The 15449-nt window shown below is 35.5% G+C and overlaps 1 protein-coding gene across 3 annotated transcripts; it reads right to left on the bottom strand.

Moving 5' to 3' along the window:
- Positions 1-393: 393 nt before the first annotated feature.
- LOC112420405 (uncharacterized) lies at positions 394-15007 on the bottom strand. Of its 3 annotated transcripts, none has more exons than XM_024779523.2 (17): positions 14559-15007; positions 13938-14476; positions 12824-13048; positions 11208-12251; positions 9704-10804; positions 9544-9615; positions 9345-9425; positions 8918-8958; positions 8730-8817; positions 8505-8654; positions 6593-6784; positions 6419-6498; positions 6247-6316; positions 6056-6157; positions 3054-3159; positions 1745-1832; positions 394-902 (listed from the first exon to the last, which is right to left on the bottom strand). In XM_024779523.2, the coding sequence occupies exons 1-17, from the start codon at positions 14899-14901 to the stop codon at positions 707-709; spliced, it is 4518 nt and encodes a 1505-aa protein (XP_024635291.1). In that variant the 5' UTR covers positions 14902-15007; the 3' UTR covers positions 394-706. The 3 variants fall into 3 exon arrangements, with proteins under 3 accessions (XP_024635291.1, XP_024635292.1, XP_024635293.1); XM_024779524.2 differs by having other exon boundaries at positions 11226-12251; XM_024779525.1 differs by lacking the exons at positions 394-902; positions 1745-1832 and having other exon boundaries at positions 6056-6164.
- Between the last annotated feature and the right edge of the window lie 442 nt (positions 15008-15449).

The raw sequence follows: 15449 nt of genomic DNA, 5'->3' as shown, positions 1-15449 counted from the left end.
CATCCCAAATCACATCAGCATGGTAATCAAATCTTTTAAGCTTCTGAATAGATAATTAACTTCTTTCATACCATCCAATTTGAACTACTCGAACTCTACAAAGCATCGAATGTATGATTCAAATATTTACCTAAAAAAAAAATAGAAAGAAGCCTTTTTGAGCATCAAAATTGTTTAGAAGCTTTTTACTTGATAATCTTAAGCACTGTAACAAAAAGCAAATATTGAGCACCAATTTGGTCAAAAAAATGAATCTTAACATCTATTAGTTATTTAGAAGATTGAATGTTCATATTATAATATTTACACTTTCAAGTTGAAAACATTTTACGGTAGACATATTTTGAATATCATAGCAATCATTTTAAATCAACCTTCTATCCTCAATTATACTCACAAGAAATATACAGATTTTCATTTTATGATCATGCATCTGACATTTTGAATCATCTGATAACCTAATATTATACTTTAATTATACAAGATACTTATTGCAGAAGGTCACAGAGAGCTTAAGATCGTAATAAACCGATTTCCTTTATGGCAGCACTAATCATTGGGAAATTGGTGAATAATTTTAATGTTGCGTATGAGAATCAGTCGTCCATTAATAGTCACATGATGTGACAATATATATACAACCAACATAAAGCTCTAATGAACAATCCACCCAAAATTGACAACGAATGAAGGCAATTAGACAGGATCATCTGCCTTTAGTGCAACCCTGAACTGCCTGGGAAATGCGCCTACACAGCCTAATAATTCTTGAATACCCCACGCTCACACTCTCAGCTGCAGTTCTTATTTCATCTACAAGCGACGAAGGAAGAGCCTTTTGTTCCCCACTAGCAGCAGGATCATATATTTGAGATGGAAGAACCTCAGCAGGATAGGCCCCACTGCTCAAACCAATTGTTAAATCAGTGGCTTTCATTACAAGTAACAAATACCAAGAAAATATAATCATAAAGCTGATCACATGCGGGAATATCACCACACTTAAAACCAAATGTTTAAAAATAGCATTCATATTAATGATATCCAAAACATAAATGAGCATTGATTCAGCTGAGTGAGGGCAATTAGAGCATCATCGTATCACAATAGATGTAAATTTTATGGAAACTTTTGCGGCATGTGTGTTAAGCATGAGTCAAAACTTGAATGATCTAAATGGAAGTTGGAAAGATTGAGTACTAAGCAGTCTCAGCTTTAAGTGACTCGTGTACAGTGCTTATATGATTGGAACACTTGAGCAAATGGAAGTTGGAAAGATTGAATACTAAGCAGTCTCAGCTTTAAGTGACTCCTGTACAGTGCTTATATGATAGGAACACTTGAGCAAAAAACAAACAATACGTAGGGTACGTTTGATACATGTTCGAGTACAACAAAAGCAGAATAGTAGTCTCAAACAAGGGGGAGAAATGATGGAAGTAAAAGGTTGGGGAAGAGAGGACACTCAGCGAAGAGTTATTATTAAGAGGAAGAAAAAGTGGAATTTTTTCTTTTCTTTTGGATGATGTGCATTACACAAAAAATTTGTCTCCTAATTCACTTACTAACAAAATTCAAGACTTTTGTCTTGTTCCATGACCATTTTCAAATCAAACACAGAACACTTAGTTTTATTTGTCAAAACATAATTTTTTGGCTGACCAAAGACATCCTTAGTAGCAAAGAATTAACCGAGCAAAGAAAAATCATTTAAAGGTTAATGTTAACAAAATTGCAGGATTACCATTTTAAGCATGTCATATCGAGAATCACTTGCACCTTCTTCCCACCACAGAAGTCAATGAAAGATAGCTGCAAATCAAGTTGATGAACTACAAAAACAGTATGAAATAGACAGTGTGAAACACCTGTTTGATTTGAAGTCAAACATGGAAGGTAGTAACCAATACCAATTAATTTGGGAAGAATTTTCTGCAGATAAAAGGTTCATATTATGGTTTTAAAAATTAACCGGGCTGGACTGGCCAGTTTGATGGGGTAACCAATGAACTGGTTAAGGACTGGTTCTGTTCAATTGCAATCCCCTAAAAACTGACTGATTACAAAACCAGTGGGTACAGGTCAACCTAGTAAAGAAACAAGCAGAAATTCGGCAATGGAGGTTTCTCCAGTATAAGCTGCTTGAACTAATTTTTTCAATTTTTCTCTTTAATCCATCCAAATGTATTATATAGATTACATATTTATAAAGTCCTTAATCAAAACCAGTGGGTACAGGTCAACCTGGTAAAAAAACAAGCAGAAATTCGGCAATGGAGGTTTCTCCAGTATAAGCTGCTTGAACTAATTTTTTCAATTTTTCTTTTTAATCCATCCAAATGTATATATATAGATTACATATTTATAAAGTCCTTATAAATCATGGCCCTTGAAGTTCAATATCTAAATAAATTTTAATCACATTTTGTTTCAATTTTATTTTTTATAGGGACTATTTTGAGGGAGTAAAAGCACTCATTCTTTGTAAGAAGTTTTCAAATAGAGACTGAAAGTGAATAAAATTAATTTAGGGACATGTATGAGGCTGGCATATGCATTTGGTTCTGATATTATTTAGCCTCTTAGTATTGATCAACTTTTGTCTTGCAAGACATATAATATGGTTTTAAGTTAATTTAAAATATGGGAAATGTTAACTTGTGCCCTAAGGGCACATGTTAAGAATTCCATTAATAGAAATTATTTTTTGGAAATTGTGTTAATTTATTGTTTAAAATGTTTAATATTGATATTTTTCATTAAATTATTACCATTAATGGAATGAAATTAATGCTTAACATGTGCCCTAAGGGCACAAGTTAACATGACCCTTAAAATATTTATCAAACTTTATTTCGTATGACTGTATAAATAAGTTTATTAATTCTTCGAACAAAATAAATTATTATTTGATTATTATAATATAATTCTCAACAGTTCAACAATGGTTGGATTTACTAGTAAATAACACCGTCTCATTGGTTCAATAACTGCCACCATCTGATTTTTAAAACATTGTCACATTGTATAATATTTAGAGGAAATTTGCCTACCTGAATGAGAATTGAACTTAGCTTGGACCAAATTTCTAATGTCTACCCGAGCTAACTGAACCTCCTCAACCACATCTAGCAAATTACTTAGAAGTGAACCTGTTGTCTGCATAAAATAGCTGGTCAGCTAAAACACACCATGAAGTTGGAAAAGAAAGCTTTGAGCCAAGAAATAGCAAGCAAAGGGATAATAGAAAAAGATTACTGGGGATAGCGTCATGGAAATTTAGGTGGGCAGGTAGATAAAAAATATTCTTGGGAAGATATAGCATGTGACATTCTTACACACCGTTAGATGTCCATGTTCATCCTATGTACATGAGTAAACCCTAATAGAATATCTCAGAAACATCTCATAATATCATGTATTGCATCTTATAACATTTAAAAATATCTTAGATGATTTTATAGGACTAGTGCCCACCTTTCATTTTATTATCACACAAGCAATTTGTTACAAATAGAAGTGTATTATTGAAAACTGAACCAGAAATGAAGAATAGAATTCTACTAGAGGGTTTCTCCTCCACAAAAGATTTCTCCTTTTACATATAACTATAAAATTTAAAGAATGATTCCCTCAATCCTTCCAACCTTAATTTATTTAACAAATCCTCTCTTACTAATCCAGCTGCCTAACTACAACTAACCAGCTTTCCCTTCAATCCTAACACAGAAATAAGAATACCGCCACGTTCAAATTCAATTATGTCCTCAAAGTTGTTGCAATCTAATAAATTTCCTCGTGTTCCATAGTAGTTGAAAACAGATACCTCTCCCTCAGGATCCCATTGTTGGGAGCATGATGAGAAAGCTACGGGCGAGGAGCGAAAATGACATCCTGAACGCATTAACCTACTCTCTTTCTTACAGTACTTACGGCACAATCGTTGCCAATAGTACCTTATCATTCTGAAACATCATATGCGCATGATCCACTTTGCCACAAACACAGTGAACTAATTCAACAGGTACTGGTTATTAAAACATACTCAAAGCCTCAAAAACCATAACTGAGTTCTGGTTAGGGGCCAATTGAGAGTGGTATTGATCAAGATAGGTACAACCTTTTTTCATAACCCATTAAGTCTAGAATTAGGTCCAATTTACAAAATATCATTTCTGCTGCTGTCTTTTTTCCTTCTTCACCACAATAAATCTTCATCACCGATAACGAACCACCAACCAACACTTTTGGGCTAGTGTCCGGAAGTTCCAGTGGCGGTGTGGATGTGACTAAGCTTTAGGTTATTTGGATATATTTTTCTGCCACAAGTATATTGACATCCGGCAATTCTAATGGAGGTAGTGGGTCGACAAATTGGAGAATGTTATATCCGGAGACATTACCACTCACTTTAATAATTCAAATGATCAACTGAAAAATGTTTTCACTAAGGCTGTGTTTGGGAAGAGGTTTTTGGAGGGCTAAGTCTATATCTTGAAATATGTTTGATATTTTAAAAAAATTGAAATAACATGATAAATGATCATTTAGTACTTCAATCACACTTAATTTATTTTCAAAAACATTTTGTAGCGTCTGTAATTTAAAAATGAAAAGTAAGCCCTCCCTTCCCCATTCAAACATATCCTAAATTTTTGGGAGGTCTTCCAACAAGTTATATATGTAATGTGTGTGGTGCATATGACCATGGTAGACAAACTCGCGATCCAACTCGTAGGATCGTTCGAGTTCGCAATCTCACATCCCCTCGCCGTGCCAGAACGTCGTCGGAATCGCTTTTTGGTGGTTGCGGTTTGGATCGCCGTTGAAAAACGCAAACGCGTTTGTATCGTACGATTCAGACGAGTCAATTTTGAAACCCCGAAAACCGGGTTCGCGGGTCGGTCCGTGACCCGGTTGTTGTTTCGTTTCCCGGAAATTCGTTTCCGGGTCGAGTTCGTGATCCGGATTCACCCCAAACGCATATTTGCAATCAGAAATGCAAAAAAAAAAGTTTTTCACTCTTATTATTCTCTGAAACGGTTTCTAATTCCCTCATTAAACCCATTGATTATTGAAAATCTTCCCAATACACCTACTATCAATAATTAGGGAAATTTTCCAATACACCCATAAATCATGGAACCTTACCAATGCAATTCTCATATTCATAGCACTCAACTCCCTCTCTCAAAGATGATTTTAGGTGTGATGTGCTACTATTTTGAATTTTAGAGTTGTTTTAATGTGCTACTGTTAATGAATATAACTGTTATTTGAAGTTTTTTCTATTAAATTGTGTTGCTTCATATGCATGCATATGTATGAATTTATATGGAATATATATGAATTTTTAAATTTGGTAGGATCTTACGATCCGTGTTACGATCCCCCGATTCACGATCTCGTGGGTCCTATCCAATCTTACTTAGGATCTCGAGTTTGTCTACCTTGCATATGACCTAAATGTTATATCCAGTGTAAGTGAGACACAAATTCACTCATATATTTTGGGATTTTATCTTTTCCTTTTCCCTTAACAACAACTGAATGTCAAGTTTGAGTACCACATGTCCACAACCATTACCATCCCAATGTCCTCCTCAAGTGAGAAACTGGGAAGATGGTTGTGAATTATGTGAAGTGGACTAATATGCTAGAGCGGTATAATCACCGACACTTCTCTCAAGAGAAGGGTATGAATGAATATAATAGGTAAGCATAAACATCTTCGGATCCCAAGATTTGTTTCCATAAAGATTTAAATTGAGCCAAAAGTCACAAGGTGGTAATTAAGGTGAGGTTCCCAATATTTTTTGCCGAATACAATATGACTCTATGACCACAGATACTGGCAGAGGCAACAATTTTGAATAATCCTACTTAAAGGCTTCTTTGACATAAAATTTTCTTAGCTCATAAACTACAAGATTCATACCATTAGTTTAAATTTTCTAGTCCATATCACGTAAATTCTGAATATGGTGATCCCCTCTAAAAATAAAGCAAATATGAAATAAAAAACTTAAACAAACTTTATTCAAGAAACAGTTACCTGTGTTTCTTGTGCCATACTGATTCGACCTGTGCGTTTGCTAGTGGTATGTGGATTTAAGGCAAACGCAAATGCAGAGAAAGCATCCATATTCGGATAGGTCTGAAAACTAAATGTATCATATTAGAAAACAGTAAGGTATGAATGCTGAATGTACAACAATAAAACAGATAAATTGTCAACCAAATTACCTTTCCAATATTCGCATCATTCAAGCAATTTGATACTATAATGCTTGATAGACCAGCATTTACTGTCAACCTACATTCCATCGAAGTAAGTAAGCACTTGCATATTCAGTAATGTCACACAAGATACACTTGAGCTCCAATCCTTAAAAAAAAGAAACAAATCAAAGTTAACCTTTGGATGATATATCCGCAATAGTTGAGAATAATCATGTGATGGTCATCCTTGCGCTCAAAATCTTCAATATCCCACAACTGACAAATAGTAGAAACAAAGTTATCGGTCAGAAAATGAAATATTTATTATCTTGTAAATAGATAAGAACAATAATATTTAAAGACGGACAACCTTCAAATTCTGGAATTCCAACTTGTAAGACATTATCTTTTCCAAATAACCAGGAACAGATTTTATGACGTTGGTATAGCTTTGATCCCCTTCCATCTTGCAGTAACTATAAAAAAATTCACTTAAAGGTTTTGCTTTCTGATCCAAACTTTCAAGCTCCTGCCTCATTTCAATCACTTTTTTGCAAGAAACCTAACATTGCCAATTGGAATTCAATGGACAACATATTAAACCTTTTATCATCATACTGCACCAATGAACTATAAACAGAAACTAGGGACACGCATGGGAAAATATTCCAAGCAAACAAGAGGAAACTCATGAACATAAATTTATGAATGTCCAGTAAAAACACGTTTGAAGGGCATTGCTCAGTGGATATAACGTCCATATAAATATGATAGTAGGCCAATTCGACCAAGAGAGTTGTCGAGGTGTTTGTTTCATTTAACCCCAAAAACTAATCAAACCAGCATAAAACTGATGATAAGAACTGGTTTGAGCCAAGATTTTATTTTGTAATTTTCATTTTTAAGTTCAAAGACATACATCGTTTATCCAATATAAAGATATAATGACAAGTCATAAATGTTCATATTCATAACATCGGTAAAATTTCAAAACCGTCTCTGAAATTGAGAATTATCCCTCGCGTTTTAAGGATAATTTTAACTCATGAGAAAATCTAAGTTTTAAGGATCATTTTAAAAGTTAATTTCTGAAATTTAGAATATTCTATCATGTCGGTCCTTTTGAATCAGTCAATTTAGCCCCTAAAATTGTCTGGTAGGGACTAATATGACTGTGTGTCTTAAAAATCAAATATCACTTTAAACTAATTTAAGAGACTTAGTTGACAGCACCCTACAACAATAGGGGCTAAATTGGCGATTCACTAGAACAGTTAGTTGGTATATTCGCAAAGGCACTCAATTGGAATAACTATTAAGATAGGGTATCTTTGTAAAAAGTGAGCATGACGGACATTTACGCTGCACTTAAAGGGGAATGTTCAAAGTTAAGTATTATTATGCACATGAATTGATTAATGTGCAGCACACATACTACGATTCTTAAGTTTTACAACAGTGGCTGCAAATGCTAATATAGCAGCTCCTACATCCCTTATAGCAGAATGTGCATAGCTCTGGTTTTTCGTGGCAGATTCATCAAAGCCCCAAACGTACTAGAGCTATAGCACCACTATTTGACAATGGGTCACCAATTCAGCTAACAACTTATAAATATTGAATTGATGTGAAATTGAGAGCTCTGTGTAAGAATGGTCCATCAAAGGTTGACATGTTCTGTAGCAAGGGAATCAATTAATGTGCAGCACACATACTATGACTCTTAAGTTTTACAACTGTGGCTGCAAATGCTGATATAGCGGCTGATATAGCAGAATGTGCATATCACCGTGGTTTTTCCTGGCAGATTCATCAAAATCCGCAACGTAATAGAGCTATAGCACCGGCACCGCTATTCGACAACAGGTCACCAATTCAGATAACACCTTATAAATATTGAATTAATGTTAGTTAGAGAGATATCTGTGTAAGAATGCTCCTTCAAAAATTGACATGTTGTGTAGCAAGGGAATCGAAGTGTGAGGGTAGAAACTGTAGATTTTTCATTTTTACCATTAATCAAAGTTGCTTTAAATATAATGTCAAGTATTTTGTCCAAAAGAGATACCATTAATCATTATTCACGAAAGATTGCTAACTCCCTCCTGTTGCGAAATCAGAGGAAGAAAGGTAGTAACCTTAACTCAGTGTAATTCTCTCATCAATGTATTTCTTATACCAATTCAAGGTTTTGAAGATCAGTTACACCATGGAAAGCGTATCATAATAATTTTCAAGCTATTATCACTAGGTCACTTAAAATGAATCACACATAATTATACCTGAGATTTTCCTTGGGAATTAAAAAATCTTGTATTGATGTGACTACCATCAGCTTGAATGTCAACCGGTCTACTCTTAGCAGAACATGACATGGAATTTTTTATCATCTGCGTCTCTTGAAGCCCAGAACTCAGCTGTTGTACTTTTTTCTGTGAATAACGAAAGTTTGTATCACCAATAGCAAGTATTGCTAAATACTAAGACTAATGTGTAAGAGAGAATACCAGTAATCTCTCACGCTTAGCATTCATTAATTGCAGCTTAGACTTCTCATATGCTATATTAAAAAGCAACATTTTCATTTCCACAATTCTGCAAAAGAAATACTCAACATTTAAAAATAAGTTCCATAAACTTGAGTATGAATAACACAATCCCCACATAGTGACTTAGTCAAACAGCTTATATGTACCTTTTGCGTCTGCGAATATTTAGAGGATCCATTAATTTCTTCTGAAAGAAAAACAAGAACCATGTCAATAAGAAACAGGAAATTCCAAACATAGAGTAAGTTTGATTTGAGAAAATATTTTTGTTTTCATTTCCTGTTTTCACTTTTATTAACACAATTGCCACACTGTTTTTTATTTTCAAATGTCTGTATAGGAAATAGTTGAAAAATAATTATTTATTATTTTCAGGGTATCCTATACACATCTTTGAAATCAACAAATAAGGTGAAAACAACATGATATTTTTTGTAATTAAAAGTGAAAACAGACAATGTTGTCTCAAAGGAAACATGCCCTTAGATGTACTAATCATTTCAAATATAATCTTGTTCATGATATAATATAACTAGCTTAGTGCACTAAATTCGATTATCTAATCCAACAGACCTGAGAATGAATTTCAGAAGAAAGAATATCCCATTTCTTAACTTTCTGCAGATGAACCAAAATATCTTCCAGCGTGCCAATCTAAATATTTAGATCCAACGTTGTATAAATAGCTATGATAATATAATTGTGAATGATTAAAAAGCACGAAGCAATATCCACAATTTTTCTAATTCTACAACCATATATTAGAACATACCAATCTCAAATTTAGCTTATCAAATGACGGAGAAAGCAATTGTTTTGTGCTGGTTGAGAATTTTTTTATAACCTGCAAGATAGTTGAAAAGTAAAAACTTAAGAGACCCAATAAAACAACAAATTTCTAACTAATTATCAACATAAAGCAGTAACCATACATGATCCAAATCATCCCACTTCTGATCTCCAAACTTTTCTCTTTCACTTCCCATAGAACCTGTTTGCTCCAAAACAAACTGTAGATCTCCATCCCCACTTTTATGAACCTCTGGATTTCTGTCAGTCCTCCCTGTCTTCTCTATATTGTCTCCATCACTTAATAACTCGACACCTTTCCCTTTCTTCCCAGAAGAAATCTCGATACCAGTTTTGGTAAGAGGGCTCTGAGCTACTTGGAGTGCTGGATGGCAGTTGTTATCAAGATCAACAACATGACCATCAGAATTAATCCTGCGAGACAAGTCTTGGAAATCACTTAATAATTTGACACCCTTCATTTTCTTCTCAGAAGAAACCTCGATACCATTTTTGGTAAGAGGGCTCTGAGCTACTTGGAGTGCCGGATGGCAGATGTTATCAAGATCACCACCATGCCCATCAGAATTAATCCTGTGAGACAAGTCTCGGAAATTACTTAGTAACTCGACACCTTTCCTTTTCTTCCCAGATGAAACCTCGATACCACTTTTGGTGAGAGGGCTCCGAGCTACTTGGAGTGTCGGATGGCAGTTGTTATCAAGATCAACACTTTCCCATTTCTTCCCGGAAGAAACCTCGATACCAGTTTTGGTAAGAGGGCTCTGAGCTACTTGGAGTGTCGGATGGCAGTTTTTATCAAGATTAACACCACCCCCATCAGAATTAATCCTGTGAGACAAGTCTCGGATATCACTTAAAAACTCGACACCTTTCCTTTTCTTCCCAGAAGAAACCTCGATACCAGTTTTGGTAAAAGGGCTCTGAGCTACTTGGAGTGCCGGATGAAAGTTGTTATCAAGATCAACGCCTTTCATTTTCTTCCCAGAAGAAACCTTGATACCAGTTTCGGTAAGAGGGCTCTGAGCTACTTGGGGTGCCGGATAGCCGTTGTTATCAAGATCAACACCATTCCCATCAGAATTAATCCTGTGAGACAAGTCTCGGATATCACTAGGAGGTTCTTGCAGGGAGGGCAACACAGTTGTTAATTCTTGGATAGGACTGCTTAGATCTAGAAATCTATTACAAGGACTCCTGGGCGGTTTTCCCTTCAATGTGCTCTAAATCATACAAGCATCATATAAGGTGAAATCATAACAATTCAGAAGCACAGAACTGACATGTTAGCATCATAAAAGAAAGAAAAATCAGTCTTCCACTGGAGGCAATGTTTTGACCTCTGTAGAGACACACCTTTACCCATATGTTTTTGCAAGAGTCTAAATTTTAATTTTGTAAAAATACATAGCCATGACATATTTTACTTGTCTAGACAAAATAGAGAAAACTGAAGTAGGGTTTACAAATTTTAATGATTAGAATTTACAAACGTGATTCTGCTGAAATGTAATTACACTTACAAATATCACAACCATAAAAAGTGGGGGCATTGAACTAAGGAAATAGACTAAATATATAAATGAAAAAAGTATCAGTAAATCATCTATGTCTTTTGTAATTTACCTTAATCAGTTTGCTGACCTGTGCATCCTCAAAAGGTGAGTTAGGCTGTTCACTATTTCCATCACCAGACAAATCCAATTTTTTAGCTGCTGTCGGTTTGTCGTATTCAATGGCCTGTCCTAAACCACCATTAAAAGATTCATTCTGCATATCCGTTTGCTTCAACTCAACATGGCAATTACTTTGACATTCTACTGATGGCGATAAAGTATGGCCAAATGATTTTACAGGGGAAGCAAAAGGTTTGGCATGCGTAGTGGTTAGAACTTCATTTTTTTCCTCGACTGTGCCATCTGCCAGGTCAAAATCTGCCACTCTTGTTATACGAGTCTTAAGCAAGGAAGAAGCACCAATCACAGGCTCAAGATTTTCATCATTGTAGGAAACATTGGCCGAAATCAAAGAATCAACTACACGATCGTCGGTGTTGATAAAACTTCGATTCATGTTATTCTCGAGAGTTAAACTAAACGGCTCTTCCACCAAAGGAGCAGTAAGAGTTTCAACTTGCTTGTTTTCAAAATCTCTTTCACCAAAGAAAGAAGTCCCTGGGGAATATTTTGAAAACCTAAGTTTCAATTTGTCAGTTCCTTCTTTGAGAGTAGAGGTGTTTGGGGTAGCCTTAAGAGTTTTCAACTTTGAAATGCTTTTATGTATGGACAACAAAGTTGCACTATTTTCGACATGTACCTCAGGCACAAGCAAACCAGATTGCTTTAAGGGAGGAGTTATATTTCCGGTACATCTGAATGAATCAGAAGAACCCATAAATACTACTTTATTTGCAGAAAGTGACAATGGTGTAAACTCATGTACTGGATGATTTCCAGTAACTTGATCGGACTTATGATTAGAGTCAGTCACATGTCCCCTATCTTTAGAATTACTCTCTTTTATGGGGACTTCACAGAAACCCAGTTCATACTTAGCAGCCAAATCTAACTTATCACCTTCATCCATCTTTGGCGGGGTTCCTCTATTAGCCTTAGAAGAGTCCAATTGTTTAAAAGATAATGGAGTTGCATCATTAACAAACTCCCTGTTCTGAAAATGAAAATAAAAATATCACTTATCAATTACAACTGCCATGCATTTACACAACTCAACAGATGCAATAGCATATACAAGGACAGCAAAAACCACAACAGTGTCATCATAAACCACGCACAACCATAATTTGATGTATTACAATATTTATCTGCAACTAACTAAAGGTAAAGGACCCTAAAATCTGAAATAAAATAAAATAAAATAAACTTTGAAGCAGACAGGAAACAAGTCAACTGGGAGAACTGACAACAGTCAACAAGAATAATCAAACCAACATTGATTCCAGCAGAATGCAAGATCTTTAATTCCAACACCTTCAGTGTTCCCAAACTATTTCAATTACCAAGTCATATAAATGGACACACACAAGAATGCAAAGTTATCTCAATGCCTATGTTTTTCCAATCATAAAGACTTGAACATGAGGCTAAGGTTAAGTAGAAACAAGCTCCTTGCACTCAGACAACAGTCATTGAACAAATGTAACAACTTTAGGCTACCATGAAAAAAGAATGTTGAGTGAAAACATATGAACAAATAATTTAATGACCTAGAATATTTTCAACCTTGGTTGAAGACTTGGAAGCAGAAGCAACTGGGGTGATTTGATGAACAGGAGAGTTAACTGAACTTTCCATGGTGGGTAAAACCTCCACATGAACTGCAATTGGTGAATCTGTGGCTAACTTATCACCTTTATCCATCTTTGGTGGGGTTCTTCTATTAGCCTTAGCAGAGCTCAATTGTTTAAAAGCTAACGGAGTTGCATCATTAACAAACTCCTTGGTGTTCTGAAATGAAAATAACAAATATCACTTATCAATTACCACAACCACAACAGTGTCATCATAAACCATGCACAACTAGAATTTGATATATTACAATGGGTTATGCTAAGGGTGCTTGTTAAGAAGACAAAAATAGAAATAATTGATGAGTTTAATGAAGCAAAAGTCAATTTTTAAAGTTTCAATGTAATAAATGCACGACGCCATAAGTGGAGTCGGTTAAATGGATCAAACGACGCCATAATGTTCTACCATTTATCATATCTTTATCCAACTCGTTAATTTCTAAGTCTTTCTTAATAGTTTCCCTTATCGTTTTTATAGGTCTTTCTCTGCCTCTAGTGATTTGACTACCCTCCATAAGTGGAGTCGGTTAAATGGATCAAACGACGCCATAATGTTCTACCATTTATCATATCTTTATCTAACTCATTAATTTCTAAGTCTTTCTTAATAGTTTCCCTTATCGTTTTTATAGGTCTTTCTCTGCCTCTGGTGATTTGACTACCCTCCGTCTATTCAACTGTCCTTACTACATAATCTACATCTATTTTCTCTACATGCAGAAACCACCTAAGCCGAGTTTCCGCCATTTTTTCTACGATAGCTGCTACTCCAACTCTCTCTAATGTGGTCATTTCTAATCCTATATTGTCTAGTCTTACCACACAACCAACACAACGTCTTTATCTTATCTCTTTATTTTATTCTCGTGTTGGTTCTTTACCACCCAACACTCCATCGCCTACAATACCGCCGGTCATACAGTTGTACGATAAAATTGTCCCTTCAACTTGAAAGGAAAACTTTGAAGCAAACAACAAACAAGTCAACTGAGAAAACTGCAAAAAATAAATGACCATATAATTTAATGACGTAGAAGATTTTGAACCTTGGTTGAAGACTCAGAAGCAGAAGCAATTGCACTATCAAGGGTGATTCGACGAACAGGCGAGTTAGCTGAACATGCCAAATCAGGTAAAACCTCAATATCATTTCCATTTGGTGATTGCGTAGCTTTTGAACCTAACAGCGAAACACCATCCAAATCCTTACTTCCCTGTGCCAAAATTGCAACCAACTTAGGAGAGAGTCTTCCATAATCATGGGTTTTTCTTCCTTGTTCCCCTTCAATACTCATAGCATCTGAATCCCCGCTAGCACTCGCCACCACCGGCGACTGAGGCGTTTTTTTATCACCGTCGGTAAAATCCATCAAACTCCCCGATGTGGCACTGCTTTGAACGGCTGTAGTCACCGTCGCTTCAAACCTAGTCGGAGTTTTAAGATCCCCTGAATCCGAACGAGCAAGACTCCGGTAATGCATTGAAAATGCAGTCGAGTCCATCGTAATGTCGTCGGAGACACCGGAATCTGATAGCCGTTCCGGTTTAATGAAATCCGTCGATACAGGACCACGAAATTCGTCATCTGCAAAATCAAATTAGTAAAAAAAAATCAAAAAAAATTAAAAACTAATCAATTAACTAAACGATATTAGGTTAAGACTAACCATCACTGTCGTCATCAGCGTTATTGCTACTTCCACCGGGAGAAGGAGAACCAATCGGTTGCAGGAAGGAGTTCCGATGATCTACGACTTCAGCAGCGTCATCAGTAGGGTTTTGGCGCGGTTCAACTTCGTCGTCGCTGTCTCCGCCGATTTTACGGAAGAAACCTAGGGTATCTGCGGGGATGTCGGAGGAGGAAGAGGAGTGGTCGTCGTCGGGACGGAAGATGTGGACGGAGGTGATTTCGTTATCGGCGAAGCTTACGCGGCGTGCTCTTTTTCTGTTGAAGGCAATGGTTTCTTCTTCGGTTTCGGTGTTGTTGGACTTGGACGGAGGTGATTTCATTGTTGTGATATTTGGAGATTTTGTGCGGGAAAATGGGTTTATTCAGTGTCCATTGTTCGTTTCAAAATGAGTTTCCGTTGTGTTGCGTTTGATTTATGAATTTGAGTTCATTTTGTTCCTTACGGTAATAACTTTGTTTTTATATTATTATGTGTAAATTAATAATGTATCATCAAATCAATTAATCAATATGACAATTTATATATTTTCATTAATCAATGTGATAACCCTTTGTTTGATTTATGCGTAAAATAAATATACATTTGACAGTGTACACTAATTAAATTCTTATGAATACTATATTTAAAAAAGATAATCGATTCAATTAAATTGTTAACTCGGTCTATGAATTTAACCACTTACTATCAATTGATCTCTATATTATGGAATGAAGACGAATTCATGCTCATGGGTACCCGCTCCGACTTTTACATGAAAAATCATGATTGATTGAGTTTGGTTTGAGTTTGGATTTTCTCTAATTTTAAAAGATAAAGGTCAGACGGATAATGTGAACAATAATATTCACCTTGAACCTACCCTGAGTC

Source organism: Medicago truncatula, chromosome 3, assembly GCF_003473485.1.
Source record: "Medicago truncatula cultivar Jemalong A17 chromosome 3, MtrunA17r5.0-ANR, whole genome shotgun sequence".
NCBI lineage: Eukaryota > Viridiplantae > Streptophyta > Magnoliopsida > Fabales > Fabaceae > Medicago > Medicago truncatula.
Note: the sequence above shows the minus strand (reverse complement) of the source record. Positions and strands in the feature narration are given on the sequence as shown.